We start from the raw sequence: 26,675 nt of genomic DNA, 5'->3' as shown, positions 1-26,675 counted from the left end.
CGTGCGTACACGTGTTCACGCACATGTGTGCTGACCGCAGCGCTGGCCACCCTGACCGAATCCCAGCACGCCATGACAGTGGCGGGAAGTGGGACACTGGCTGAGGACCCAGCCCCCCCCACGAACCTGGGTGCTGGGCCCTGAAGGGAGGAGACTCTTGGGTCACAGCTGCGGAGGGGTCATTTCGAGGGGTGCGGGGACACCCACCGGGGGAACCCAGCCAAGCGAGTGCTCACCCCGGGCAGCCCACGGCGAAACAAACTCACGAAAGCCCACTTGGAGGATTTGCAAAACTGCCGAACTTTGCAGATTTGTAGAAATAAAACACACGGGGCAGGAATATATGCTTTAAATATTAAAATATATTTACACACCCACAGTTTTAACTGAGATCACCCACAATAGACATTCCACGCAAGTCCCGACGCCCTCCGGGTAGAATTCACAAGTGCTTAGCACACCGTCAGGTAAAAAACAAATTCTATAAATAGGTGTTTATGCAAAATACGCATCCATAAATACATCCTTATGCAAGTCGCTCCCGTCCTGCTGCAGCGCTGTGGCCCCAAGGACAGGAGGTGACGGCAGGTTCAGAACACACGCAGGAGAGGGGTCCACGTGGATGTGCCCCGGGGATGGCAGCCCGCCGGCCTCCTCTGCATCAGGAGAAACACAGGAAGTCAGGGCCAGGCCGCGCACAGGATGGTGTGGACCCGCGCAGAAGCACCGCCAGCTCCGGCTCACCCACGGGGGTGGGTGCTTTGTCCCTTCCACGGAGCAGCTCCAACAGCGCCAGCATCACCGGCCTTAACGTCTCCAGAGAGAAGAGAGCTTGTAAACCGCCGGGCAGCCACCAGCTCCACATCCGTCATTCAAAGGAGAGATCAAGGGATGCCAGAAGTGTCTCCCCGAAGTCCACAGGTGGTTTCGCACTTTTCGTAACTACTGACGGAGTTACGTAGGTATCGCACACGTTGCTCTGGAAGCACAGCTGTCCGTGTTTCCGAGGGACCCTGAGGCCCCAGGGGATGCTATTTGGCTAAGTCCGTGGGAGAGGGCCAGAGTGTGAGCGGACCAGAGGGAGGCAGCCCCGCATCCGGCCGGGAAGTGGGCCGCTCCGTCCGAGCCAAGAGCCGGTCACCCCACTCTCTCTGGCGAGGTCTGGGGGGCTGGGGCAGGGGCGTCCGTTCGGACGTCTTGCGTTCGTTCTCCTCGGTGCCTTTGAGGCTCAGTCCCCCCAGACCCAGTGGCAGAGTTTTGCAGGGTCCTCAGTGCCGGGGATCAATCAGGGAGGGGTCACCCCTTCCGGGGAGAAACTAGATAGTGTTCCTAGGAAGTGTCGCGGCAGACCCGTGCCCCCGGGCAGGCGGGTGGGCTGTCAGATGTTGCTCTGGATCTGGAGGGCTGAGGGGGCTTCCTGAAGGTCCGTGGGGTTGTCGGAGGCTGAGGACTGGCTGGGCAGAGAAGCCTCCAGGCCGTCCGAAGATCCCGACAGGGGCTTGTACAGGAAGCAGGCAGTGGTGAAGAAGACGAAGCCCAGGACCTGGGGAGAAGGGAGCCGCTGGGCTTCTCCTGGGCCACCCGCCCAGCCCCGGCTTTCTCACGAGGTCCCGGGGAACCAACCCTACTCTGGCCAGAGGGTCCACCCGTTCTGCATAGCCAGTCCCTAGCCTGGACCCCAATATTGTTAGGGGGGAATGAAAAGTATGATTTGACTTAATACAGAAGCACTGGATGAAGTGGAGGTGCTTGTCGTGGGCTGAACAGGGTCCCCGCAAAAGATGTGTCCAAGTCCCGACCCCCGGAACCTGTGAATGGGACCTTGATTTGGAAATAGGGTCTTTGTAGATGTAATTAAGTTAGGGATCTTGAGATCACTCTGGGTTAGGGTGGACTCCAGATCCAGTGACGGGTGTCCAAACAGAGAAAGGGGAGGAAGGTTTAACACAGTGACACACCGGGAGCAGCCCCGTGATGACAGAGGCAGAGACAGGGTGAGGAGTGTACAAGCCCAGGAGCCCCAAGGATGGAGGAGCCGCCAGGAGCCGGGAGGGGCACGGGACAGAGTCCCCTCAGAGCCCCCGGGGGGACAGGCACTGCAGACACCTTGATTTTGGACGTCTGGCTTCAAGAACGAGAAAAAAGGAATCTGTTTGAGCCACCCGGTGTGGGGTCTTTCGTCATGGCCACCCCAGAACCTAAGTCAGAGGCAGCCAGCTTCGGCGGCCACTCCACCACAGCCACCACCTTGAGCTCCCTGGGAATCACGCGCAGCCTGGAAGATGACAGTGTGGGCGCGCGTGCTAGCCTCTGTACACGGGTGTGTGCGTTCAGCGTGTGAACCCTGGGTTTCCTGGAGCACCGCCCAGGCAGATGGGCCTGAAGCCACAGGAACGAGAGGCTGCTTCCACTCTGTGGCCCCGTGAGCGAGCGGGATAGCACTTCGGGGGTGCACCCGGCTGCCCCCACCCCCGCTAAAATTAGCACTGACTCTGGGAGCCAATCCTACCCCTGTGCCGAGGCCGCGGGGGGACTATCTGGGCAGACAGCCGTCCCGGGGTCCAGCCTGCTGCTCTGGCCGAGGGACCCTACAACACAGGGAAAAAGAAGAGCAAGGGCCGGCTCCCTGCGCGGGGCGCGTCTATTTGAACTGACCCGTTTGTCCAGAGCCGCGCAAATCCCTTCTCACACTTGGCTATTTTTAAGCTAATCTTCGGGGAGATAAACCCAAGGGTGGCTGAGAATCCTCTGTCTCTGAGGCCCCTCCCGAAAAGGCTCTGCCAGTGGGACGTTCCCGAGTCCACCCTCCACCCGAAGAAATCCAAGACATTCTTATATACCAGCCCTAGGATTTCATTTTCTTTGGGAGGTTGTGTGCCTTTTCCTCCAACGGGGGAAACTCAAAATATAAATACTGTGCTTCACCCCATGTAGCACACGCCAAGAGACACAGCAGGAAGTTTCCATTAACAGCTTGACAGCAGAGGGTCAGGCTAAGAAGCAGGACATAACTCAAGACCCACTAAGGATGGAGAAGGAGAAGCGCTGCTTGTGGACCCAGCCAGGCGACCCGGCCCAGAGCAAGCAGGCCTGCCCGGGCTCTTGCAGGGGGAGCAGTTTTGATTTCTCCAAAGCCTTAGCTGACCAGAGCCCAGGGGCAAACCACCAAGCCGGGATGGTGAGGGCCCTGGAGGGCAGGGGGTCTGGAGAGTGAGCCCCTGTGACCTGGGCCTGCTGTCCCACTTTTCCCGCCACTGGCATCACGGCATCACGATCCCCAACAACAACAGCTCAAAAGGGGGAAGGATCCCACTTCTGGAAGCCAGGCTGCAGGATGATGCCCGGGGCTCCAGTGGGAAGACCCCAGTGGCATGCCCAGGTGCCCGAGCTAGTTGGAAAAGGCTCTCGGCCCTTTGGAGCAGACTCTGGGACTCTCTCCCGCCACCAGCGCACCGGGGGGCGAGGCCAGCCCACTCACCTTGTACGCCAGCCCTGCGATAAGCAGGTACTGGCTCATGGCCGAGTTCTGGTACACGAAGCAGGAGCCCTGCTGGCCGCACTGCGTCTGCCAGAGCAGGCATGCCTTGTCGATCACCCAGCCGAAGGCGATGGGGCCCGGGATGCCCCCTGCGGAGAGAGGCACATTCAGTACCCGGACAGCCCGCGGGGGGCGTCCAGAGACCCAGACCAGGCGGGCTCTAAGGAACATGGCTTCGGCCACTGGTGTTCACAGCGGGTGCAAAGGGGGCTTAATGGTCCTTTCTCTGGGGGCTTGCCTCCATGCCGGGAGAGTCCCCACGGTCTTCGACTCTGGTGGAGCCCGTGTGTTAATGAGGAAATGGGTCCCTCTGGGCAAAAACATGGCCACGGGTCCCTCTAGCGGACGGTCAGGGAATGGAGCCCTTCCCCTGGGCGGGCACAGCCTCGTGCGGCGACGCACCCCAGCCCGGCGCGTGCCCTTGTGCGGTGAACGCACACCACAGCTACGCCCGGCTCCCTCCCGCAGCACAATACCTAGAGTTCTAACCACGATCCACTGGATTCCTAGCGCAAAGGATCGCTGCTGGTCACAGACACACCTGCAACGGAAAACCGGCGTGTCAACGCCCGGGAGGCGTGGCCAAGTCACACCCCACGCCAGTGGCCGCGTCCTGGCCGAGCCCCGGGCCGCATCCCCAGGTGGCAAGCACCTCACAGAGGCAGTTAGCGCTCTCCTGCCACAGCTTTCCGGGGGGCCCGGCACGTACCCCGCAGGGGTCTGCAGAGCTCCGCCTTAGCTGCAAAGGGAAGGCTCTGGGCCAGAGGGAACCCAGGCCCGGGCTTACCGTAACGTTGCCGTTAGTGCAGGGATGCTGCTGAGGAAGGTAAAGATAATTACAACGAATATGAAAAGCAGAAGGAGGGGTTTTCTTTGACAAGTTGAAGTGCATTTCCCTGCGGTAGCATGGCCAAAACCAGAGGAAAAATTCTGAGGGACACAGCTACAGTCTCGGTACACCTGGGGAGCGCAACGACAGCGCTGATTACAGGAGGAAGGGGCAGAGGCCGCCCCGCCCCGCGTCCGGGCGCCACCGACCGCCTGGGCAGCAGCCACGCACACTCACCTTCTGGCCACCGGGGCCAGGCGAGGCCGCCTCCGGGCACCCCGCGTGGCAGGGCGAGTAGTACATGAGGCCGTCGGGGCCACACACGGGGCTGTAGTGCTCTGGCTGGCAGCCGCAGGCGGCGTTGCAGGCATCTGTCAGCCCCAGGTGGCCTTCGGGCAGGAGGCTGCGGGTGGGAGAGAGCGAGAGTGGGGCGCAGGCCAGCGTGGGGTCTGGTGCCTGAGGGCCCATGTCTGCAGGTTTCCAAACTCGCTGGGTTTGTTCCACCCGAGGACCGGGGCTTCCTGCATCGCCTTGGCTCCTAGAATCGCTGGATGTGCTCAGAGCGGAGCAAACCAGCCCTGCGCGGCGCACTCCCTACCTGGCTTGGTTCTGGGTAGGCAGTGCGTTCACAGGGCTCGAAGTGCAAAAACTGCTTGAGTGCCAGGTGCAAAGCGTCCCCGTGGCCCCGGTCCCTGCTCTACAGCGCAGGCGTGGACGTTCCACAGATCGCTCACCTGCGCCCTCACAGACACGCACGCTCCCTCTGCGCTCAGATGGAGCACACTGTACGCATCGTTTCGTCCTGCTCCTTCCTTCCCGCTCAGCACTATCTGGGAGGCGCCCAAGGGCTAGACTCCTCCCTCTGCCGTGGTCCCAAGCCCTCCACCCTGCACCAACTCTTGCCTAGTTTGGCTGTAACGGTACGATGGCATCCTTGCCCTCGGCACTCACACTGCCGTCTCTACGGGGAATTCCCGGCCAGCAATCGCTCACCTGCGTCTACGTCAGGTATTCCCAAATCACCCCCAGCGGGCTGTTCCCCTCACGTTCCCAACGCAGCGACGCACGGGAGCCCCACTTTCCAAGACAGCTCGTAGAGAGGAGGTGGGGCTGGGACTGTCCCGTTTTACAGACAGAGGACTGGGGCTCAGGTGCCGCGTGTGAGTGACTGGCCATCGGTCCCCGCTGAGGACACCATCCTTACCGTTACGACCATCTCCGATGACCTCACCTCAAGTGCCCGACACGCCCCGTCCTCCCCAGGGACCACCTGTGCCCCCAACAGGTGTGCAGAGGTCTCCCCTCGCCCAGGGGCCACCTGGCCCTTACCTCCCGTTGTAGCTGGCGGTCACGCCCGCCATGGGCACGTTGGGGCAGTGCATGAAGAAGACGAGGAAGGCCAGCATGCTGGTCAGGCTGCAGAGCAGGCAGAACCGGATGATGCCCGAGCCTCGGAGCTTGCACCTGCTCACAAAGAAGCCGCCCAGGAACGTGCCTCCGCCGCCCGCCGGCACCACCAGGTACCCTGTGGGGGGGGAGGGGCTCGGTGAGTCCCGGAGCCACGGGGGTGGGGCCAGCAACCCCCTGGGCCTGGTCTCCGCTTTAGCGATGGGAGACAGAGGCCCACAGCCATGGCCCCAATCTGCGTGGCGGCACCGGGCTCTGCTCTCGATGTGAGGACCCGGACCGGTGCTCACAGGGGGCCTCGGAGCCTGGGGAGGCCACCCGGCCAGCTGCTCAGAGGCCCAGGGGTGCAGGGGCAGAGCAGGAGAGGGAGGAGGAGAGGTCCCTGGGCCGTGCCCCTCCCACTGGCGAGACCCAAGGACAATCGCGCTCCCCTGGCCCACACGGCCTCTGCGGAGTCTGACCACAAGGGGGTGTTTGGAGAAGCTGGTGGCCGCCCTTTGGTAGCAAGTTGGGCTTCATCGGCATGTGGCTTCCAGGCCTGCCCTGGGATGGGGTGCAGATGGGAGGGGGGGCTCTCCAAGGGCGGAGGAGATCTCAAAGACCCTGGGTGCGGAGAGCCTGTCTCCCCAGTTGGAGACCGGCTCTGGGGGCAGAGGGGGGGACCCAGAGGACACAGCTATCCCAGGAGGGCTGTCGGCCGCTGTGGGGCAGGGAAGCAGCTGGCGGGGGTGGGGCTCTTGCAGGTGGGGTCACAGCCAAGAGGCCAGCAAGGAGGGGAGTCTGGGGCACTAGTCACCGGGGAGCCCCAGTCTGACACCGTCCTCCCTGGGGGGAGGCGCTCGGCCAGCATCGACCCACATACACCTCCTGCCTGGCAGGTTCTCGATGAGGCTGTGGCTGCCCCCCCTGCCCAGCGCTACCCGTGGACAGGGCCAGAAGGGGGGGGTCTGAGGGGGACTCTCACTCTGGCCACTGAACGCCTCCGGTCAGGCAGGCCCAGGGCTCCAGCCTCAGGGAGACCCCAGGACACCCACTGCCTGGCTCACGGGGACCGCCAGGCCCGAGGGAGCGTGGTGGGACCTGCCACCCAAACCCTCTCCGCCACAAGCCAGGATGACGCATAAGGCCCAGGCTCTGGGTGGCAAGGGGGGCGGCAGAGAGAACGGGTCAGCAGGCCGTGTTTAGCACTTCCCAAACTGTCCTGCCCATTGCGGCGGCAGCCTTTGTAAGTGTGATTAGAGCTGTTGTGTAAGAGCCCAGACACCTGCTCCGGGGCCCCTGCCTGGGGGGACCACACGCCCAGGATGTGCGCCCCGTCTTTCTAGAAGAGACCTTCAAAGGCCCCTCAGTCTCTAAGAACCAGTGAAAAAACGGAGGACCCCCACCACCACAAGATTCAGGGAGCATTCTCACCAAACAAGGTGGCAGCTTCCGAGGCACTGAGGCTGAACTGGGACTCGAGGAACTTGGGGCCAAACGTGGACATGCCAGCGATGAGCGTGGCCTCTGTGGCCCCGGCCAGGCAGAGCAGGATGAACGTGGGGTTCTTCAGGAGGAGCCAGATGGAGCTGGATGTGGGCGGGGAATGGAGACCAGAGAGAAGAGACAGAGGGTCAGAGTGGGCCAGAGCCCTGGCCCTTCCCAACTGAGCACAAAGAGCCTGGTTCTGAGAGGGGAGTGGAGTGGGGTGTGGGAGAGCCAGGGGGCACCCCACATTTACTCCAGAGAAACCGAGAGTGGGTGTGGGGCTGGGCTGGGGCAGGGGGAGAGCTGGCACCAGGATCCAGAGCCTGTGGCTTGTTGTGAAATCCGCTGTCACAGAGGTCGGCTGCAGTGGGGAAAGAGACCCTGAGTGACTGTGACACTGTTGAATCTGCCCCAGGGGCAGCCGGGAGAACCAGCAGAGGGGCCTGAGCCAGGAGCTGGAGGCTGCGGGGGAGGCGGCTGTCACCAAGTCCAGGACTGGGTGCCCCCCAGGAGAGGGGAACGGGGCCTGAGGGGTGGGACCACTTCTCAGTCGCCAGCTGGTGAAAAGGAGGGACAGAAATCCCTGAGGGCTTGGGCCGAGAGGCCCCTCCAGGGAGACCCTGTGTGGGCTTGGCTGTCTCTCCGACTTCTCTTGGTGTGCACCTGGGGGGCAGTGGCCGGTGTAGTGATGCCAGGGGCCTGAGAACTGGGCCTTGGGCCTGGCCTGAGAGTTCCCCCTTGAACCCAGTGCACACGGCTCTGCACCCCGCCTGCCTTTCCCGGGCCCGGCCCCTCTCAGCCACCGGATGGCAGGTCCAGGACTCATGAGTGATGTGGGCTGGGGACAATTTCCCCTGGAGCTCTGGGTCCATCTCGGCGGCTCCGACAAGGCTGCCTTCGCTCACATTCTCCGCGTCTGCAGCTACGGCCTCCACCCAGAGAACCAGCCCCCACCGACCCTACGGGTCATCTTCCACCGGGAGGGAGACCCCCACCTGGCCAGCCGTCAATGCCGACACCTCCCTGTGCGCGTCAGAGCAGCACAGACACCCTGACACTCCGGTGGTCTTCGTTTTGAGGACACAGGCCAGCAGTAAACCGGATCCTGCCACGGAGCATGCAGGGTGGCCAGTTAGCCTTCGTGCCCTGGGAGGGAACTGACGCTAAGGAAGTCGCCCCCCACCCCCGGCCCCTGCGGCTTCTCAGGGTAACTGCAGAGTGGCCTCCTTCCCCGTCCTGCTTCAAACAGGGACCCAATTCCTTCAAAACTGACTTTCAAACTCAAGGACTTGAAAAGGTTTCTTTCTGGTCAACAGCCCAAGTCCCACATCCATGAAGGAAACAAGATGCGGAGGAAACGCCATCCTGGTGGGGCTCTCTGGGAGCAGAGTGCGTGCGTGTGTGCACGTGTGTGCGCGTGCATGTGTGCACGTGCGTGTGTGTGTGTGTGTGTTGAGGGGAAGCCCAAGTGCAGCCAGTCCCTTCCCGGTCCTGCCCAGACTTGCCCAGGCTTCGGGGAGGCTCGCCTGGGCTCAGGGGCAGGTGACTCTCCCCAGAAGTATGTGAACTTCCTTATTTCTTAATCTCAGCCTGCAGATTGCTTGGCTGCAACTCCCATGTTGAATTTGCTCAGAGAACTAGTCATGACCTTGACAGAGGGCCCATGTTCCGGTAGTTATTTCACTATCAGCAACCGGTTTGGGGAACCAAGCCTGGGCATAAACCTCCTTATCTCGGGCTTCCCCCCGGGTCCACTGGGGACCAAGCTGTTGACGCCGTTGGTGCCAGTGCTCCCAGGTGGCCCTGCCCCCGCTGCACGGGGCGAGCCTGCCTTGCCTGGGCGACCCCGCCGCCCCGGCCACCGTGGCCCTGGGCCAGCTCTGCCGGCCTTGGTGACAGCCTCCTGAGTGGGCGGCTCTCCTGGGGGGTCTAACCAGGCAACGGGTAGCCAGGGGGGTTCCCTGACCCCACGTCACCCCCCCGTGTTGAAGACAGACGGCGGGGGCTCATTCCCGCCACTAACAGCCTCCACCTGCCACGTAGACACTCGCGGGCTCAGGAAGTTGCGGGGCAGGTGGGCGCTCAGTGAGGCCGAGGACTCGGGCAGGGGACCCTCTGAGGGCCGCCTCCCCCTGGCCAGGAGAGCCCCCCATGGAATGCCCTGATGAGGGGCACCGGCCGGCCAGGAGGCCCCAGCCGCACGCTGTCCCTCTGAGGCCCCAGCAGCCCAGGCTCTGTTTGTCCCAACGGTGTGTGAAGACAGCACAGTAAGACCAGGTCACGTACTAGATAAACGAGAGGTCACTGCCCGAGAGGAGGGGCGGCCGCAGGGCGGCAAGGACGGGCAGCCGGACGGTCCCCTCCTTGGAGCCCGGTGGGCACGTGCAGGTGACTCCCAGTGAAACGGTCAGAGAACGGGGTGCAGGGGTGACTCCTGGGGAATGATCTTGGGGGGGGTGGTCAGTTGCTTTCCTGGGGACTGTGGACAAGCTGGCTGTGGGCAACTTGCTGAGCGTCAGGGATTCACTCCGTGACCGTGAGGCATCAGGAAGAGCCCCCAGAGCCTGCCGTGCGGCAGCGCAGATGGGTCCCTTCGTGCGTGTCCCTGGGTCCCCCACAGGCCCGGGAAGTGAGGGGTGGGCACCATGAGGCTGCGGCCCCGGGCCTTCCGTCGCACCAGGCCCTCGGTTCCCCCAAGCCAGGAGGCTCTGTCCGCTCCCCCTTAATCCCTTAGCCCAAGTGTTGGGGCCAAGCCCTGAAGACGGTTGGGTCAGAAGGAGGTTTAGGGGCTGTGGGCTCCCCATGTGGCCCTGGAGGGGTCACAGGACTCTCCTAGCTTAGGGTCAAGACCTAGCATGTGTAGGACCCTAAAGGGTCTTCAGGACACACAGACACAGACAAGAGGCCCCCCAGGTCCTTACAGAGGCAGGTCTCTAATGGTCTTCCCGAAGTCGGGGTTGCTGGTCACCCTGTGGCTGCTGTCCTTTAACTGGTGTGTGTCAGATGCTCTCATGACCATGTAGCGCTGGGAGCCTGGAAGGATGTGAACATCTGTGAGGGGCAGAGACCAAAGGCCCCGATGCCCCTCCTCCTGGGTGTGGGACCAGCCAGTGGACGAGGGCGCCCAGACAGACGGCCCGTACAGATGCACCACGGTGACGGGTGGCAGGGATGGCAAGGTGGGAGAGAGCCAACGGGCCCCACCTGGTACCAGAGGGAGACGGGAGGTATTGAAAGGGGCGCCCATCGCCCGGTGAAACAAGCCTCTTCCGTGGTCCCCGAGCGGGCAGAGGCCGCAGGGCTGGAGGGAGCACACCGGCCGGGCCGCCCTGCCGGATGGCAGCCCCCCCCCAGAGGACGACGATCCCGGCCCCACCGCTCCTGGCAGGCAGCAGGAGCAGGGCATGGGGTGTCCTTCTGCGGGACGCACCTACCTGGCAGCTGCCGCGGGTAGCCAAGGATGGGCACAGCGATGAGGAAGGCGGCCACTCCAGTGCCCAGGAAGCCCACCCACCAGGCGCCGACCCACAGCGGGCTCTCGGTGGTCAGCTCCGTCCTGCGGGAAGAGGCACGTGGGGACAGCGTTGTGCTCACAGCATCTAGGGCACGCACGCCGGGCATCCTGCTTGCCGGTCGGTGAGAGGCGGAGACCAAAGGCTCTGCGTGAGGCCCCCGCCCTGATGCCCCACCACCCCCAGTCTGGGACCAGCAGTGGACGGAGGGCATCGGGACGGACACGGGGTGGACATGCACCAGGGGACCCTGCCCAGGCCCACTCCTTCCTCTGGGACCTGCGAGGCTGCCTCCCGACGAGGCCATAGGGGCTGGGGGCCCAGGAGGGGCAGGGCAGAGGGTGGGTGGCTGGTGCCCTGGCCTCGTGAAGCTCAGGGGGCTTGCCTGCGACCCCCGCCTGCACACAAGTGCACCTTTAAATTCAAAGGTACGTGGGAAAGAACCCTGGGCTGGACAGCCAGGTGGACAGGAGACAAGGGGCTGGCAGAGGCCAGCCGGCTGCCCCTGAGTTGTGTTCTGGGGAAGAAACTGGCGACTGAGCCAGTGCTGTGCTTTCCTGAGTTCTGTGAGCCATTCTAGCAAATTCCTAGAAGGCGGGGTCCTAGAACCCTCCGCTTTGCAGCCAGGTTGGACAGAAGCGTGGGTAACTGGGAGCCACCACTGCAGTTGGCGTCTGAAGTGTGGGTGCTCTCGCTTACCTGTGGGGTCTGAGCTGACTCCAGAAGTCAGTGTCAGATTGAGGTGAACTGGGGACACCCAGCTGGTGTCCAGAGAATTGTTTGGTGTAGACCCCCCCCCCAAAAAAAAAGAACCTCCCGGTGGCAGCAGGAAATCCCCTCTTGGTTCTGCAAAGGGCATTGGAGCAATGGTGGCCTGGTCCCTTCCAGCTTCGGGAGGCCATCCATCCATGCAGTCCCCTCCCTCAGGCCATGCTCTCCAAGCTGCCCAGACTCCCAGGTCCACCAGAGCAAGGTCGGCCTGGACCTACCCCACCCGGGCCGCGTCCTCCTGCCCCAAGAGTGGGCGTCTTCTCTGTGGGCCCAGGTCACTCACCGCTGGCCTATTTCAGTGTAAATATTCAGCAGGGCACCTCCGACCAGGTAGCCGGCTGCGGGGCCGAGGATGGCCGCGGTGTAGAAGATGGCTGGAAGGGAAGCAGAGCTGTCGGGGACCTGCTGCGCCCTCTGCGCCACCCCTCCGGCCCCGCTTGTATTTCTGCACCTCCACCCCATCCCCAGGCATGAACTCCTTGAAACTGGGGTTCTCGTTGCACAGTCTCCACTGTGTCTGATATCGTCTGGCATCAGTCTTTCAAGGTGTTTTCAAATTATTTCCCTCAAAGCCCCTATAGACACCATTTGGACTCTTTCCCCCTCAGAAGAGCAAAGATCCTAAGACTCATTTTGCAGGATGAGGGCGGCACCCATGCAGCGCTGCAGGCTCACCCGGGTCCCAAATGCCCCCGGAACGGCAGCCGCTACGTGACACGGATGAGCAGAGTCCAAGGTGGACGTGACGGAGCAGAACAGCGGGCAAATCTGGCCGGGCCGGGGCGTCGGCCGCGGGCTCTCCACTGACCCCGACCCCTTCCCTGGGAGAGCTGACCTCGCAGGAGGGATTTGGAGAAGCGGCTGGCCTGAGGCTGAGAACGCGGAAATCTCACCCCAGATAAACGAGAGGGTCTCGGGGGCAGCTCGGGGCTCGAGCCCAACCCCCGAGGGCGGCGTGGCAGCACCCAGTTCTGCAGCCCAGCCACCAGCCGAGCCCGGCTCGCGGGATCTTAGTTCCCTGACCAGGGATCGAACCTGGGCCCCCTGCAGTGGCAGCGCAGAGCCCTAACCACCGGACCACGAGTGTCCGCGCTCCAGACCCTGTGGGATGTGCCAGGGGTCGGGCTGAGGCTGGCGAGCACCACCTCCATCACCTGAGGTGTCACCTCGCCTAGGAGCACCTGGGGCCATTTGGGGCCGCGTGTGGCCAACAGGGACACGCATGTAGGGGGCTTGGACGGGGCAGGGCTCTGAGTAGATGGCCAGCTGGCGTCACCACCATCACACCCGTCCCACTCACCGATGTAGACAGGCGAGTAGCTGGACTTGACATTCTCGTCCAGGTAGGTGACGCCCAGCGTGTAGAGCGGGGTGGCGCCCACGCCGTGTAGGAACTGGCCCAGCATGAAGACCAGCTGGTAGCTGGACAGGCCAGAGGCGTGGCCCCCGCAGGTTGCGCTGCGGTTGGCCCGGCACGTTCCGACGGCCTCGTCCACCTGCACCTCGTAGGGGCCGGTGGTGAAGTGGGGCAGCGAGAAGACCAGCGAGCCAGCCCCCATGACCAGCACGCCCCAGCCCAGCCAGCGGGGCTTGTGGCCGCGGCCCCCGAAGTAGCCCACGAAGGTGAGGCAGAGGCAGGCGGCCACGTCGTAGGCGCTGGCGATGAGGCCGCTGTGGTAGCTGTGCAGGTCGTAGCGCCGCTCGATGGAGGTGATGACGGTGTTGATGAAGCCGTTCACGGTCATGCCCTGCAGGAAGGAGGCCGCGCACAGGAATAGCAGGAAACCCCGGGGTGTGTTGAGGGCCTGCAGGCACGTGGGCGCGAAGGCCCGCCAGCCGCAGGCCTCGTCCGGCCGCCCCGTCGCCACGTAGCGCACCTCCCGGGCCGCCTGGGGCCCGCGCTTCTCGGGCTGCGGCTGGCACAGCGGCTGGCTCAGGGGTGAGCCGAGGGACGCCCGCCTGCTGGGGGGCGTGCAGTCACACTCGCTGTTGGTGGCCAACGGGGGGCCGGGGAAGACCAGCTGCGGCATCTCCGAGGGCGTGACAGCGACAGCAGCGGGAGTGGATGCGGAATTCCAGCGGCGGTCCGATCTGCGGGAAGAATCCATCTCCAGAAGAACCCTCCCCCGGCCTGTCCCCGGGGGCACCGACGGCTCGGCCTGTCCGCTACCCAGCCTAGTGAGGGCAGCCCCCGGCCTGAATGAGGCCACAGAGCTGAGAGTGGAGCTGAGACACAGAAGGACTGAATCAGACGCCACGTGAGCCCCTGGTCCACCCCGACCCGCACCTTCCCCACGGCCTTGGCTCGCCGGCCTGAGCTGTGCGCTCCGCCAGGGGCAGCTGACCGCGCCCGCCCTCAACTCCACGCCCGGCCTCCGTTCTTCCCTGAACTCACACCCGGCCGGCCTGTGCTCTTTAGCATGAAAGGGAAATCCAACTTAGTCCAGCGTGTGGAGAGTGTGGGAAGTGAGGAAGGGGGTACAGGCAGGCCCACCCGGGTCCCCGGGACGGTACCTGGCGGGAGGGTTGGCTGGCGCTGGGCCTCGCCCGTGGCTGGTCTCTCGAGAGGCTGAAACCGCTGCAGGTCGCAGCCCCGCAGACAGGTTCAAGGGACACTGTGCCAGCACTCCATCTTTCTGCAAACTCCCAGCCCGGCCTGTTCCCGTTGCCCTATCTGGGCCCTCACTTTGACTCCCAGCCCACGGACCAAAAGGAGCTCAGTCGGGCCTGAGAAATGGCTGCATCTCGAGGCTCCCGGGGCTCCCAAACACCCCCAACACCCCCAAGCTTTGAGAAAAGGCGGGACCTATTGCCAGGTAAACAGATCTTTCTGGACCCCCCAGGTGGCAACAACCACTCTGCATCTTAAGAGGAAAAGCGCTGACTTTCCCGACAGAAGTAAGCCGGTCGGCACAGGTACAGTCGCTGTGACAGGAAACACCTGACCCTGGTTGTACCCACAGCCCCGGGGGCCCCGTGAGAGGGTCTTCTGCCGAACTCAACACACTTCCATCGGGTTACCTCTCGCTCTGGGCTGAACCGTGTCCCCTGGAATGGGAGTGATTTGGAGGGGGCGCCTCTAAGGAGGTGACAGGTAAAATGAGGTCACGGGGGCAGGCCTGGTCCACTGCGGCTACTGTCCTTTAAAGGAAGGACTCTGGACCCAGACAGGCACACAGGGAGAACCCGCTGTCGGCCACTCAGGGCCCGAGGCGGCCCCAGACCCCCCACCGCGCACGGGTGTCAGTGATGTCGGGAGAGGCCGCTGCCCAGAGGGCTGCCGCCGCCCCCAGACTTGTCTCAGATTAGGCTTGGTGGACCGAGTCCTTCAGGCAGCTAGTCACAGAGCACCACTATGCTGGGCCCCGAGCCGGGGACGTGGAGGGGCAGAACGGTGGTCCCCACCCCCGGCCCGAAAAGATACATCCTCCCGACCTTGAGCATGACCTTATTTGGAAAAAGTGTCTTTGCACATGTGATCGGTGACTTGAGATGAGGTCCTCCTGGCTTGGGGAGGGCCCCAAATCCAGCGACAGTGTCCTTATTAGAGAAGCCACGTGACGGCGGAAGCAGAAACTACAGTGATGAGGCCACAAGCCAAGGACGCCTGGGGGAAGCTGGAAGAGGTGGGAAGGACCCTCCCCCGGAGCCTCCAGAGGGAGGGCAGCCCTGCCCCCACCCTGACTTCTGACTCTTGGCCTCCAGAACTGGGTGGGGAAGAGAGTTCTGTTCTTTTAAGCCCCCAGTTTTTGGTCCTTCGTTGCAGGACGCTCACGCAGCCCCCAGGAGGCCCGGCTTCCAGGAGACCACAGGCCTGGAGGGAGGTGGAGTCTAACAGACACTCAGAACAGGACGTGAGCCCAGTGGTGAGTGCAGAGGGCGGTACCACTGAGAGTCCTGGGCGGCGGGGCGGGAGGGGACATGGGGTGCCTCTGGGGGAGGTGCACCTGGCAGGGGCCCAGCTGGCAGAGGGCAGAGAGGACTTTTCCGCCATGCTGGCCACGGGCAGGTCCTTCAGCCCTTGCGACGACAGGCTTTCGGCTGCTGTGGGCTGTCTCGTTTGTTCGCTTGCTTTGTTTTGTTTTGTTTTTTGTTGTTTGGCCAAGCCACGTGGCATGAGGGATCTTAGTTCCCGACCAAGGATGGAACCTGTGCCCCCTGCAAGGGAAGCTCAGAGTCCTAACCACTGGGCCTCCAGGTTAGGACTGTTTTTAAACAAAAGATTGGCTTTACCTTGTGTTAACCTTGCCAACTGGGAAGCGGTCCAGGGTGAGGGGAGTGGGCCGTGGTGGGACCACACCCGGGTCTGGGAGGCAGTTTTGCGTGTGGGGGGGTCTGGGAGCTCCGCCTCTCCTGATCCCCTCGCACCCTGTGCGTTGAGGCTGGGACGCCAGGTCTTTCTGCCAGACCTCTGCCTCTCCTCCGCTGCGCCGCCTTAGCTAATTTTAGCCTCACCCCGGCCTCCTCTCCTGCCTTCCCTGGGGCCAGGCCGTGGGCACAAATGCCATAAGACAACGCAGCATCCCACTTCCTGGCGGAGTCTGAGCTCCACGCACAGCCCATCGTACAGGAAAGGGAAGTGGGCCCAGAGGAGTCAGGAGTTTCCCCAAGGCCACACAGCCATCCAGGGCCAGTTAGGACGAGACCACGTGGTCCGGCTTCAGAGCCCACGAGCGTGTTGGCTGTCCTCGCCAACGTTTCACTCAAAGAACCACGACCAACTGTGTGGCATTGACACACGGGGCCAAGTCTTTGCTCTGGAAACTGGCACTGCCAGGCGATCGGCAGCCAGATGTCGAGGCCTCCCGCCTGAGTCATTCCCCAGGGCCCGCGACCACGCCCAGGGCTGTATGTATAGAGCCACCACCTCCTCCGTGCACCCTGGTGCGCCAGGCTCGGTCACGCGGACGAGGAGGGTGCCCACGGAAGGAGCAAAGTTCACGCCGCGTGAAGGACCGTCAAGCCTCCAGGAGGGACAGAAAGCCACGCACCTGCTCCCAAAGCAGGCACTGTAGGCACCTGGGCCGCCGTGGAACAGAGCAGACGGTGACAGGCGTGAGCCCCGAGACAGCACAGTGCTGCTTCCCACCAGCCCCGCGGCTCAGACGGGCTCCCGAAACAGAAACGCGGAAAAAGCTCGACCTCGCCCAGAGGCGGCCGCGTGTTCGTGCTGTGGGGATGCATTCCTCCGCCATGTGCACGCACACACACCCATCTGTGCACACACCTTCCACATGGAAACACGTGAACGCATGCACATAACCAGCAGGGCCCTGGACCCCTTCCCAGCTGGGGTGGCCCCAAAGGGAAGGCATCCAAGCGGGCCGAGGGGCAGCGGCTGCTCTGAGAGGTCGCTCCAGCGGCCTGTGGGGATGGATGGTCAGTGCTGGGCCGGGGAATTGTTATTGGTGGGTGGGCCTTCCTAGGAGGGATCTGCAGAAGCGCCTCCCCCCAGCTCTGGGCTTGTTTAACCATCCCGCCCATCCCCCGCAAGGAGAAATGCAGGGGCCGGGACGGGAAGGATCGGACCCCAGCAGGGCTAAGGGGGCGGCCAGATCGCTGAGCTAGCGCAACTAGGGATGGTCATGAAGAAATAGAGTCCTTCCTATTTGAAAATAAAACCCTCAACAAGACTCCAGTCCCACTGGTGTGTGGCCCAAACAGCTCCACGTCAGCGTAAAGTTTACCTGAGCTAAGAGCTCTGATCTCTGACGTAAACACATAAAGTCAACCTGCAGTCCCGCACATCACTTGCTTGCTGATTCAGACTGAAAATCCCATCTTAGACACCAGCCAGGCGACCGGCGTGGTCACCACCCGCACGGGATGAGAAGCAGATGGCGCCGCTCGGGTGGGCAGCCCCGGGCTCTCCTCCCTGGGTCCATCAAGAGCGGCTGTGATGGCCAGGACACAGCAGCCTGAGTGCAGACTGCACGCCCCCGCCCACCTTCGAGGCAGCGCGAGGACAGCGTCGACCCAATCTCTCACTAAGCCCAGATTCTGCTCCACCTGCTGTGTTCCAGCCGGAAGGCGTTCACCCTTACAGCAGCGTCTTGATCAGAAAGGAGGCTGGGCCCTCCCATGACGCAGGCGCTGAGGTGTGAGGTGTGGTGGGGGTGGGGGGGAAGGCGGACAGAAACACCTGCGACGTGGGGCCAGTGTGTCTGGAATGTCCCCTCCGTCGGCAGGCAGCGCCGGATCCTGGGTCCGGGCTGTGTGACACCTGGAATCTCACAGCCACGAGGACGGTCACACGTTCTCGGGTCTTCAGGGGGAGATTCCCGAGTTTGTACCCAGATCTCATGCGGCTGTGCCCGGGCGACACTTGCTGGGCGTGTACGGTGTCAGGAGACAGCTCCAGAAATGGACACGGACAGTCATGTTGACGCCTGCCCCGGACTTAAAGGACACTTTGCTGTGTGTGCAGCTCGAGGACTGAATCTCACGGCAAAGGTCTGCTGCATAAACGGGCCTGCAGGAGCTGCCAGCTCCGGCACGAGGGCATCTCAGCCGCCGCGGCCGAGTCCAGGACGCAGACTCAGACGTGGAGTGGGTGGGCACGGCCAGCTGCTCTGTCTTGGTCTCCTGGTCATCAGCACCCTCACGACAACGCTGCTGGGGCCTGGGGGTGCAACCCAGGCCACTCGGGGTGATTTCTTTCCTGGACATGCTTCTGAGAGGGCCAGAGTTGACTCCCCGCAGGGCTCAGCCAGGAGAAGGTGACTTCATGGCTGGTGACTCCCTGCAGGTGGCCAACCCCCATTAAGGCCAGGCTGGTGGCCCCGAGGCCATTGCCTTTTGTTCCTCTGTCTCAGGTCCCTGTGGTCAAGCTGGTGGGAGGGTGACAGGGGCTGCAGAGTCCAGTGGCAGCACCACTTAGATGCCAGCTGGCTCCCCCAAGGAGTGGACACCACAGCTGGGCTTGGAGTGGAAGTCAGGCCTCCCCACCAACTCCCCCTCTGGGCACTGAGAGTGTGCACGTGGCCTACGGTCCCCTCTGGGCACTGTGAGTGTGCGCACGTGGCCTACGGTTTCTCTCCGCTTGGAAATCGTTTTAGCAAAAAAGCGTATCTGCTTCCCACCTGCTGCTGAGGCCTGATGCAAGACGTGGTGCCTCTTCCGGGACCTGAATTCTCGGCCTGGCTGGTGGCTGAGCGGGGCCCTGGTGGCTGCAGCCAAGCCGGGTGGGGACTGCACCCCAGGAAGGACGGGCCAGCTCCCGCCAGCACCCCAGGCCCAGCGCACAGGTCTCCTCACCTGAGAGACCCCAATGCCATCCAAATCCCAGCCTCTCCTCCCTCCCCTCTGCAGAGCCCATGCCTCAGAGTCTGGTGCCCGGTCCATGATCTCAGAGCCAAGAGCAGAATGATTATAGCTTCTACCTGTCGGTCTGGTGGGTCCCAGGGCGCCCAGACGTTGCGCAAACATTCCAGGTGCGGCTGTGAGGGCGGTTCTGGAAGGTTCTGGAATCAATTAGCATTTGAATCGGTATATTTAGAGCCCGTGGGCCTCATCCAATCCGCTGAAGGGCTGAATAGAACGGAAAGGCTGAGCCCTGAGCTGCCCTGCAGGGCTGCCTTTGAACTGGGACCGGCTTTGTCCTGCCTTCACTCACATGGAAACATCATTGCTCTCTCTGGGTCTTGAGGCTGCCGGCTTTCAGACGGCAGCCACGACATCACCTCTGCCGGGCCTGCAGCCTGCCGACCACGTATCTTACAAAGTCACGTGGGCTGAGCTCCTAGAATTAGTCTCTTTCTATAGCGACCTATCTGCTACTGGCTGGGCTTCTCCGGAGACCCCTGACTCATGCAGCAGGTAGTCCTGTGCCAACACCTGCTTGTGCGAGGCCTGTGCCGGGCGGCGGGTTTGGGGACCGCGGGACACCGTCCTGCCAACAGGAGCTCACAGCTGCCACACCCAAGGCTGTCCCGAGCCAGCGGCAAACTGTCCCGGCTGCAAATCCAAACAGCACGGGCTGCGGAGAGCCGGTGGCAGCAAGACACACACAGCCTGGAGCCGACAAAGGCCGGGGAGCCGGGCTGCAGGGCAGGGCGCCTAACAGCACGCCGCCACCATCACATCGACGCCCGTCCCACGGCCCAGCTCAGCTGAGCCCCCTCCTGCGCACGGCACACCCGTGAAATCCCCCACCACGGGCGCACCCACGCTAGGGATGTGACTTCCACCCCCCGAGCCGGGCACCCTCCCCCGGGCCCCGTGCTGGACCGCCGCCCTAGGACAAAGTCTCCGGGGTGCTCCAGCCATGTGACCCTCAAACTGGGGCAGCAGGGCGCTGGCGGCCCTGGAGCACCCGCTCAGCCCTCAGGCAGGCCTCCCTGCTGTTCTGCTGCCAGCATTCTCATGGAAAGACGTCTGAGGCCGGGAGCAGCTCTGATGAAGCCTTTGACAGCTCTCCTGGCCTTGGAGAGCCCCTCCTTGTACAGAGAAGGGACTGTCCTCCTCGCAGGAGGCACGCAGCTCTCCCCAGGGAGCCCCCTCTCAAGGGGGAATCTTGTCCCACCCTCCCGGGCTGTCCCCAGCCAGGCGGCAGCAGGTCGGCAGCAGGTGGAGGGACCGTGGGAGTATGCCCCACTGCCGGAGGCCTCCCTCCCCTGCCCCTGGGGAGAGTCAGAGCCTGCGGGATTAGGCAGGCTGATTGGCAGGGGGGTAACGTGTACCCTGGGGCCTCAGGCCAGCAGCTCTGCACCCGGGGCTTCAGCTGGGTGAGTGAGGGTGTGTACGCGTGTGCACACGTGTGAGCGTACTTTTGTGTGTGTGCACGGCTATCTTAGAAGGAAACCACAGGCTTCTTCGGACTCCCAAGCTGGCCTGGCCCATCAGCTGAGCCCAGAGGCGTCTGTGCCGAGGAACTCCCGGCCCCTCCCCCACGTTGCCTCCCCCCCCCCCCCCCCCCCCGCTCCGCACAGCCTCACAAGCGCCCCCCCCCCCGACAGCTGTATGGTAGCAGGTCAGGGGCCCCCACTTGGATGGCTCGCCGTAGCTCCACCTGTGAGAGCTGAGATGCTGGCGTCAGTCACTACCTGCTGGCTCTCCAAGTCGAGTTGCTCGGAATTGGGCACTCAGACGGGACCGGATGCCAGCCCAAGACCTCGTTCACATGGCCCTCATCCTGACCTCCAGCCTCCCAGCCACCTCACCACAGCGGCGGGGAAGGGCGTGGCTGGGATCTGCCCAGCACCTGCTGCAGGGACTACACCCGAGGAACCATGGATTAGGTCATAGCCACCCGGGACGGAAGCAGCCCCGTGAAGAATTTCCAGACGATATCTGCCAGCCCTGCCCGGCAGGACGGGTTCTGCTGATTCAGGGCAGTCAGGGGTGCGTGGGTCCGACCAAGAGGGCTCTCCCTTCCCTCCCTCCAGCAGCACGTGGGAAAGCTGGGCTGTGGAGGCCCAGAGCCATCCCGCCTGCATCCCACAGGCCTGGACTGTCCTGGCCAAATGCTCTTGTCCCCTTAGGTGCCGCCCATCTTTCGGAGGCAGCAAAAGACACCCTGCCTGTGTCAGGCCTGGCCCTCCTGGGCCTCCTTCTCCCCAGGAGCAGAGCTGTAAAACGCCTGGAATCACACAAACGCGGTTCAAACCTCTCCACCACGTTCTGCCTGTGTGACTTTGGACAAGTGCCTCGGTTTACTCATCTGCGGAATGGGAGCGATAGTAGCTCCCTCGTGGGTGGTGGTAAGGATCCGATGAGACGACGCTCAAAGCACGCAACACAGGGCCTGAGCATCCTAAGTGACCAACAAAGACGCCTGTGGTCATTATGATTGCTGCTGGTGTTAGAGTCACCCTCCAACCCGGCTAAAACCAAGTGCTTTCTCTCCTCTGACGTCCATCTGCCCCAGGCTGCACAGAGGAAACCTCACGGCACCGCCATGCTCACGGCTCACCGCCCCACCAGCCCCCGGGAGCCAGTTTCTGATTAGACAGAGGAAACCCAAGTTCCCCAAAGCGCCGCGAAAAGCGGCCACTAGGAAGCTGGTTCCTTCACTGTGGAAAACTACTGCAGCTCCTGGTGGCTCCAGACAGAAACCTGCCCATCACCAAGTCTGACCTTGGCAGCAGGAGCCTCCAGGCACTCACATGGGGGATGGGGCCCGGACCCCACTGCCTGATGGGCTCCTCCCCACCGGCTTCCACACCGCCCAGGCTGGAAATCTCAGCATCTGCCTAGGTTTTCCCGTCCAGAGCCAAGCGTGCCCACTGGGTGCAGAGGGTGGGCCCCTCGTTTCCATCCTCCCTCAGCCTCCGCCTGCGCCCAGGGGCGCCCGGTCTTCCAGTGCCGGCTCTCTACCGGACGCGGGGACCTCGCGTAGTGGGGCGGGGACAGGGGTGTGGCCCGTATCGCCCAGGCTGGGACCAGTCCCTCGCGCCCACCCAGTAGCTCGGCCCGCGGGGCCGGCTCCGCCCGCGCTCCCCTCCCCGAGGTGCCTGGAGCGCGGCTGGCGCGAACAAAGCCCTGCCGCCCGCGAGAAACTTCAGTTCGAGACGATTTCCTCCTTGACTCAGCGGCAGCGGCATCCGCCGCAGGTGTGGGCCCCGCCGCAAGCCTGCAGCTCCGGGAGGCTCATCTGTCCCTGGTGCGACTCTCGTGGCCTGCGCCCGCGTGCGCGCCCGGCCACCTGCCCCGGCCGCTAGCCCTGGCCGCTCCCCCCATCCCCGCCTGACCCCAACCACCATCCATTCCCTCCCCCTCGGCCTGCCTCCTCGGAAGCTCCCCGCCTGGGGAGCGGGCAGCTAGAAGGGGCGCATTGTGCAGCCGATTCCCTGGAGGCAGGCGGGATGTGGGGTGCTGGTCCGCGCTCGGTCCCGCCTTCCCGGCCGCGGAGGGGCTTGGGGCGCACTGCCGGCGCCCCGAGTCCCGCCCCGCGCGGCCTCCCCGATCCCCTGGTCACCGCCCAACGTCTGAGGGCACCTGCCGCGCTCCTGACATCAGCAGGTCTGGGCCCGGCGCACCTGGGCGGCGCGCCCACGAAGGTGGCCTGACCCTCCGCGGCCCACGCTGCCCCGAGCACTCACCGTCCAGAGGACCCAGCCGCCGCGCTGCGAACCAAGCTCTGGCTGCCGCTCAGCGCCCACTCCAGCTTCATTCATCCTCTCCCGGGCCCGCCCCGCCGCGGGGAGGAGGCTGCCCGGCCTCACCTACTGCGGCCAATGGCTGTGCCGAGCGGTCTGGGGCCGCGCCCCCCCCGGGCCCGCCCACTGAGAGGTGACAGAGGCCTGAGTGCGCGGCTGGGGAGGGAGCTGGCGAGGGGCGGGGCCCGGGACTGGAGCAGGGAGGAGGGGGCGCGAGACCCGACGGGGCGAATGGAGGAGGGGCGGGGGCTGGGACGCCCCTCCATCCCCCAGGTCGCCGCCGCACGGGCGCCGGCGCGCGCGTTCGCTGACTAATCCCTCCCAACCCCAAGAGACCCCGATCTCCGAGGTACAGGCTGGGAAACCGAGAGCCGAGCGGTGAAGTGTGTTCCCCAGGCCGCGCGACTACTCAGTTTCGAACTGACTCGGAATTGAAGCAGGGCGTGTAGGGCCGAGACCTTTGGGAGAGGACGTGGGAGGGAGGCAGTTTCCCGCACTACCCCTTCGTCAAGGCCACCTGTGGCCAGGTGGGGGCCGGGGCAGAGGCGCAGGAGTGGTCTAGACCCAGGTCCGGGCTGGGACGCCCACCCGGGAGCAGCCCCTGTGGTGGGCCCCCGGCGCCCGTGGGAGTTGGGAATGCGGCTTTGGGGACGTGCCCTGGGCGCATGGCGAGGCCAGCACCTTCCCCTGGGGAATCAATCCACTGTTTTCCGTCTGTTGCCTTTTCAGTAAAACGATCCTCTTTTGACGTCAGCGCTGATGTCAGGAGAAGGGGAGGCACCAGACACACTGCCCTCAACAGGGGGGCCTGTTTGAATCCTCCCAATATTCCTGCTGTGTGACCGGAACACAGTGCTTAATTCCTCTGAGCCTCAGTTTCCTCATCGGTGAAAGAGGAGTGACGATGGGGCTTCCTTAAAGGGCTGTGGAAAACACTGAGTGAAATAAAACAGGGCCAGAGGTTGGCCCATGTAAGGGCTCCTAAGAGTTGCCAGGAAGTGACATATTAATAGCCGATCACAGTCACACTCCACAATGTTTCCTTTAAATCAATTTATTTTAAAAAGAAGCCTACAAAGGTCAACCGTGTGTGTGTGTGTGTGTGTGTGTGTGTGTGTGTGTGTGTGTGTGTGTGTGTATTTGAATCCTGAGATAAGTTGGGTAAGGGAGCAATGACCAGTGTGACCTTAGCCTGGTAAAGCCCGTGGAACCGCAAAGGAGATGCAAGAGGCTGGCCTCTTCCTGTGCGGGGGTGGGGAGTCAGAACTAGAGAAGGAGGCGCTGGGGCTTATGGGAGACTGTCCCGCTCACAGTTAATTGTGAGATGCTCTTCCTCAGTGCTGGGCTTTTGCCACTCACATCTGGTGCTGGGAGTCCCTCGTGATGTCTGCAGGGCTCCCGGCCGCCTCCACGCCTCCACTCCTGGAAGCTGGGGCGATGTCCAGTTACTCCTAGAAGACTGGTCTCCGCTCCTGGCACTGCCCTTTAAGAGTAAAAAACCAGCAACTGTTGTTCCTGGATGGAGAAGTTCCCTCCAAGAGGATGAGGGACTGTGGGGGAGTCGGCCGTTCTGCCTGGCAGAGGAGGCTGCTGGGAGTGGACGGGTGCCTGCTCCATGAAGATTTCCCCATGAGGACAGGGAACTGAGCTGCCCTGCAGACCTGGGCTCAGTGTGGAAACTGCTGGGAGCAGCGTTTCCCAGGAGAGCCGAATGGAGATGCTTTTTGTAGGTAGTGAGCTCCCCGTCACGGGAGGTGTGTGAGCAGAACTGGCCCACCTTCTGACGGTGATGCCGTGAAAGCATTTCCAATGGCAGAAGCAGGATCAGACTTGGGGTTTCCAAACTTCATTTTGGATTTTATTCCTTGAGACCATTATTTACACTTTTTCTTCCTCTGAACAATTTATGTATTTTATTAAAAGAGTGAGTTTAGTTTTAAAAAGGTAAATCTGTGTCATTACCATAGAGAGGTTACCATAAAAAATGGGTACAAGAGAAAGTGGTATTTGACGTTAGCCAAGTACTGCTGCCTGAGAAGGGCCCCTGAGCCTTAGACCTGCGCGTTCCTTGCTTGTAAAGGGACACTGGCGAGTGTCAGACAGGCGCTGGAGACGGACTGTCACTAACAAGACGTTTTCTTGGATGTGACCGGCACAGAGGAACGAGAGGGTGGAAGGAGCCAGCTCCCTCGGGCCATTGCGTCCATTACCCACAGGCCACACAGGCCCTCACCCGCCCTGGGGGGAAACACTGGCCCCGAGGCCCCCGAGGAGCCCTGTCTTGCTGGACCGTGTCTGCACCAGGGATCCTCCCACAGGACTCGGCTACGGGCACAATTTGAAAGGTAAATCGGGGACACACATTTCAGGTGTGTTAATGCAAAACGCAGATCTCTGGTGCTCAAGGCGAACCCTGAGCTCAGGCACCTTGAGGGGCCCCGGGAACACCTGTGCGCCCTGGGACCACGTGCTGTGCAGCCCCGGATGTGAAGGGGTCCAAGATCTAGCTCAGACCCCCCCAGCCACCAGCACTGTGGGCTCAGGAGACTCTATCCTCGCCTTGCAGGAGCTAGGAGGCGTGGGAGGAGGCCCTAGAGGTCACCCGCAGAGCACAGCAGCCTTTGAGAACAAGGGTAGCCTGATAAAGTGTCCTGGAACATTCTGAACTCGCTGAGTTCTATCCCGGTGGGGCTTTGTCTGCAGAGGAAGTCATTAAAAGGGAAAGAAAGCACGAACCCAGGTCCCTCTGGCTCCCCTCTGCTGCCTGTCCCGGCAGCTCTAGGGGCTCAGAATAGGCGCTTCACACTTTTATGGTCAATCACGGTCCTCCGGCACAGTGTTTGGAGCCCCTCCGCCCAAGAACTGAAATGGAGGAGCTGGGGCGGACACACCCCCTCTCTCCATGGACTTCAGCTGGCTCTATGGACATCTCACTTTGGGGAAAGTGTGTCTCCTCCTGAGATCAGAAGAGAAGTGAAGAGAGAGAGAGACAGAAACTTTCTCCATGTCGTTGGAGACAGGAAGCTCCCCCGCTGCCACACGAGACTTGACACCCCAGTCTGGCGGTCTGGCCCGGAAAAGGGACCATCAGACATGGTATCTGAAAACAACATAGCTTAGTGAGCGTGCTGTATTTGAAGAACACTTAAAATCCTATGTTCACTGCTATTTTGGTGAATTTTGCATATGTATCAGTTGAATCATTTGAAACTGCCAATGTTCTTCCTTTTTTGACTTCCCAAGATGTCCATTTCCACCTAATGACAACTGACACCACACCTCAGAAATGATGCCAACATGTCGCAACAAAGTAGGCTGATTTCACTGCTTCGCATGAGAAAGGATTTTGCTGAAGGTTAAGGAGGTCAGGCTTGGTTACAGACAGTGGCTGTGTGAGCTGTTGTGATCTGTCAGACGCTGTGGCCAGGTGAGGATGAGTATTCAGTGCGGTCCAGGTGTGGGCTGACAGCTGGCTTACCGAAGAAGAGAATCATGAGGTCAGAGCGGTCCCAGGAAGAGACTCAGCCCAGAGACGTCCAAACTTCCTGGAAGGCAGAGCTTCATGGGGGATTAAGCTTGGCAGGTGAGAGGAGGGCATGGGCCGCTGGGAGGGTCTTTGGTAGCAAGAGTCTATGTATGGTCAAACCGTTTTCTGTCCTCAAAGTTGTAATTCCATCCTAGGCGGGGAGAGCCCCTTTGCAGCAGAGCAGACGGCTCTGGACTCTGCACGGCTGCCTGCTGACCTTTCCCTGGGTCGCTTTATCAGCTTCCCGCACCTCTCACAGCGCTCAGTGCCGTGCTGGGGGTGCGCAGGCCCTCCACTCAAGCTGCCACCGTCGTGGCAGGATCTCTGTGCTCCAACAGCACTGCTTTGCTAACCTCTGATGTGAACTGAGATGTCGGCCTCGGGGGCCGGGACACCGTCCAGCTCGGTGCAAGCACCTGCTGGCTGGTCCAGGCAAATTGTGAAGGGCCGACTCGGGGCCACAAACCTCCCCCCTGCTCCTCACTCTTTGTGTCTCCCCGGCAAGGTGACTCGGAGTTTCAATTCC

The 26,675-nt window shown here is 62.5% G+C and overlaps 1 protein-coding gene across 8 annotated transcripts; it reads right to left on the bottom strand.

The window, feature by feature from the left end:
- Positions 1-342: 342 nt before the first annotated feature.
- On the bottom strand, positions 343-22,660 carry SLCO4A1 (solute carrier organic anion transporter family member 4A1). Of its 8 annotated transcripts, XM_067708675.1 has the most exons (14): positions 22,567-22,660; positions 13,402-13,615; positions 12,825-13,272; positions 11,808-11,898; positions 10,676-10,797; positions 10,163-10,274; positions 7,188-7,342; positions 5,697-5,892; positions 4,605-4,770; positions 4,326-4,498; positions 4,015-4,079; positions 3,479-3,627; positions 2,510-2,588; positions 343-1,543 (listed from the first exon to the last, which is right to left on the bottom strand). In XM_067708675.1, the coding sequence occupies exons 1-14, from the start codon at positions 22,635-22,637 to the stop codon at positions 1,317-1,319; spliced, it is 2,268 nt and encodes a 755-aa protein (XP_067564776.1). In that variant the 5' UTR covers positions 22,638-22,660; the 3' UTR covers positions 343-1,316. The 8 variants fall into 8 exon arrangements, 4 of the variants coding, with proteins under 4 accessions (XP_067564776.1, XP_067564775.1, XP_067564777.1 ...); XM_067708674.1 differs by having other exon boundaries at positions 12,825-13,615; XM_067708677.1 differs by having other exon boundaries at positions 1,404-2,275; positions 12,825-13,615.
- Between the last annotated feature and the right edge of the window lie 4,015 nt (positions 22,661-26,675).

The sequence above is a fragment of the Pseudorca crassidens genome, chromosome 15 (assembly GCF_039906515.1).
Source record: "Pseudorca crassidens isolate mPseCra1 chromosome 15, mPseCra1.hap1, whole genome shotgun sequence".
In the NCBI taxonomy this organism is placed as follows: domain Eukaryota; kingdom Metazoa; phylum Chordata; class Mammalia; order Artiodactyla; family Delphinidae; genus Pseudorca; species Pseudorca crassidens.
Note: the sequence above shows the minus strand (reverse complement) of the source record. Positions and strands in the feature narration are given on the sequence as shown.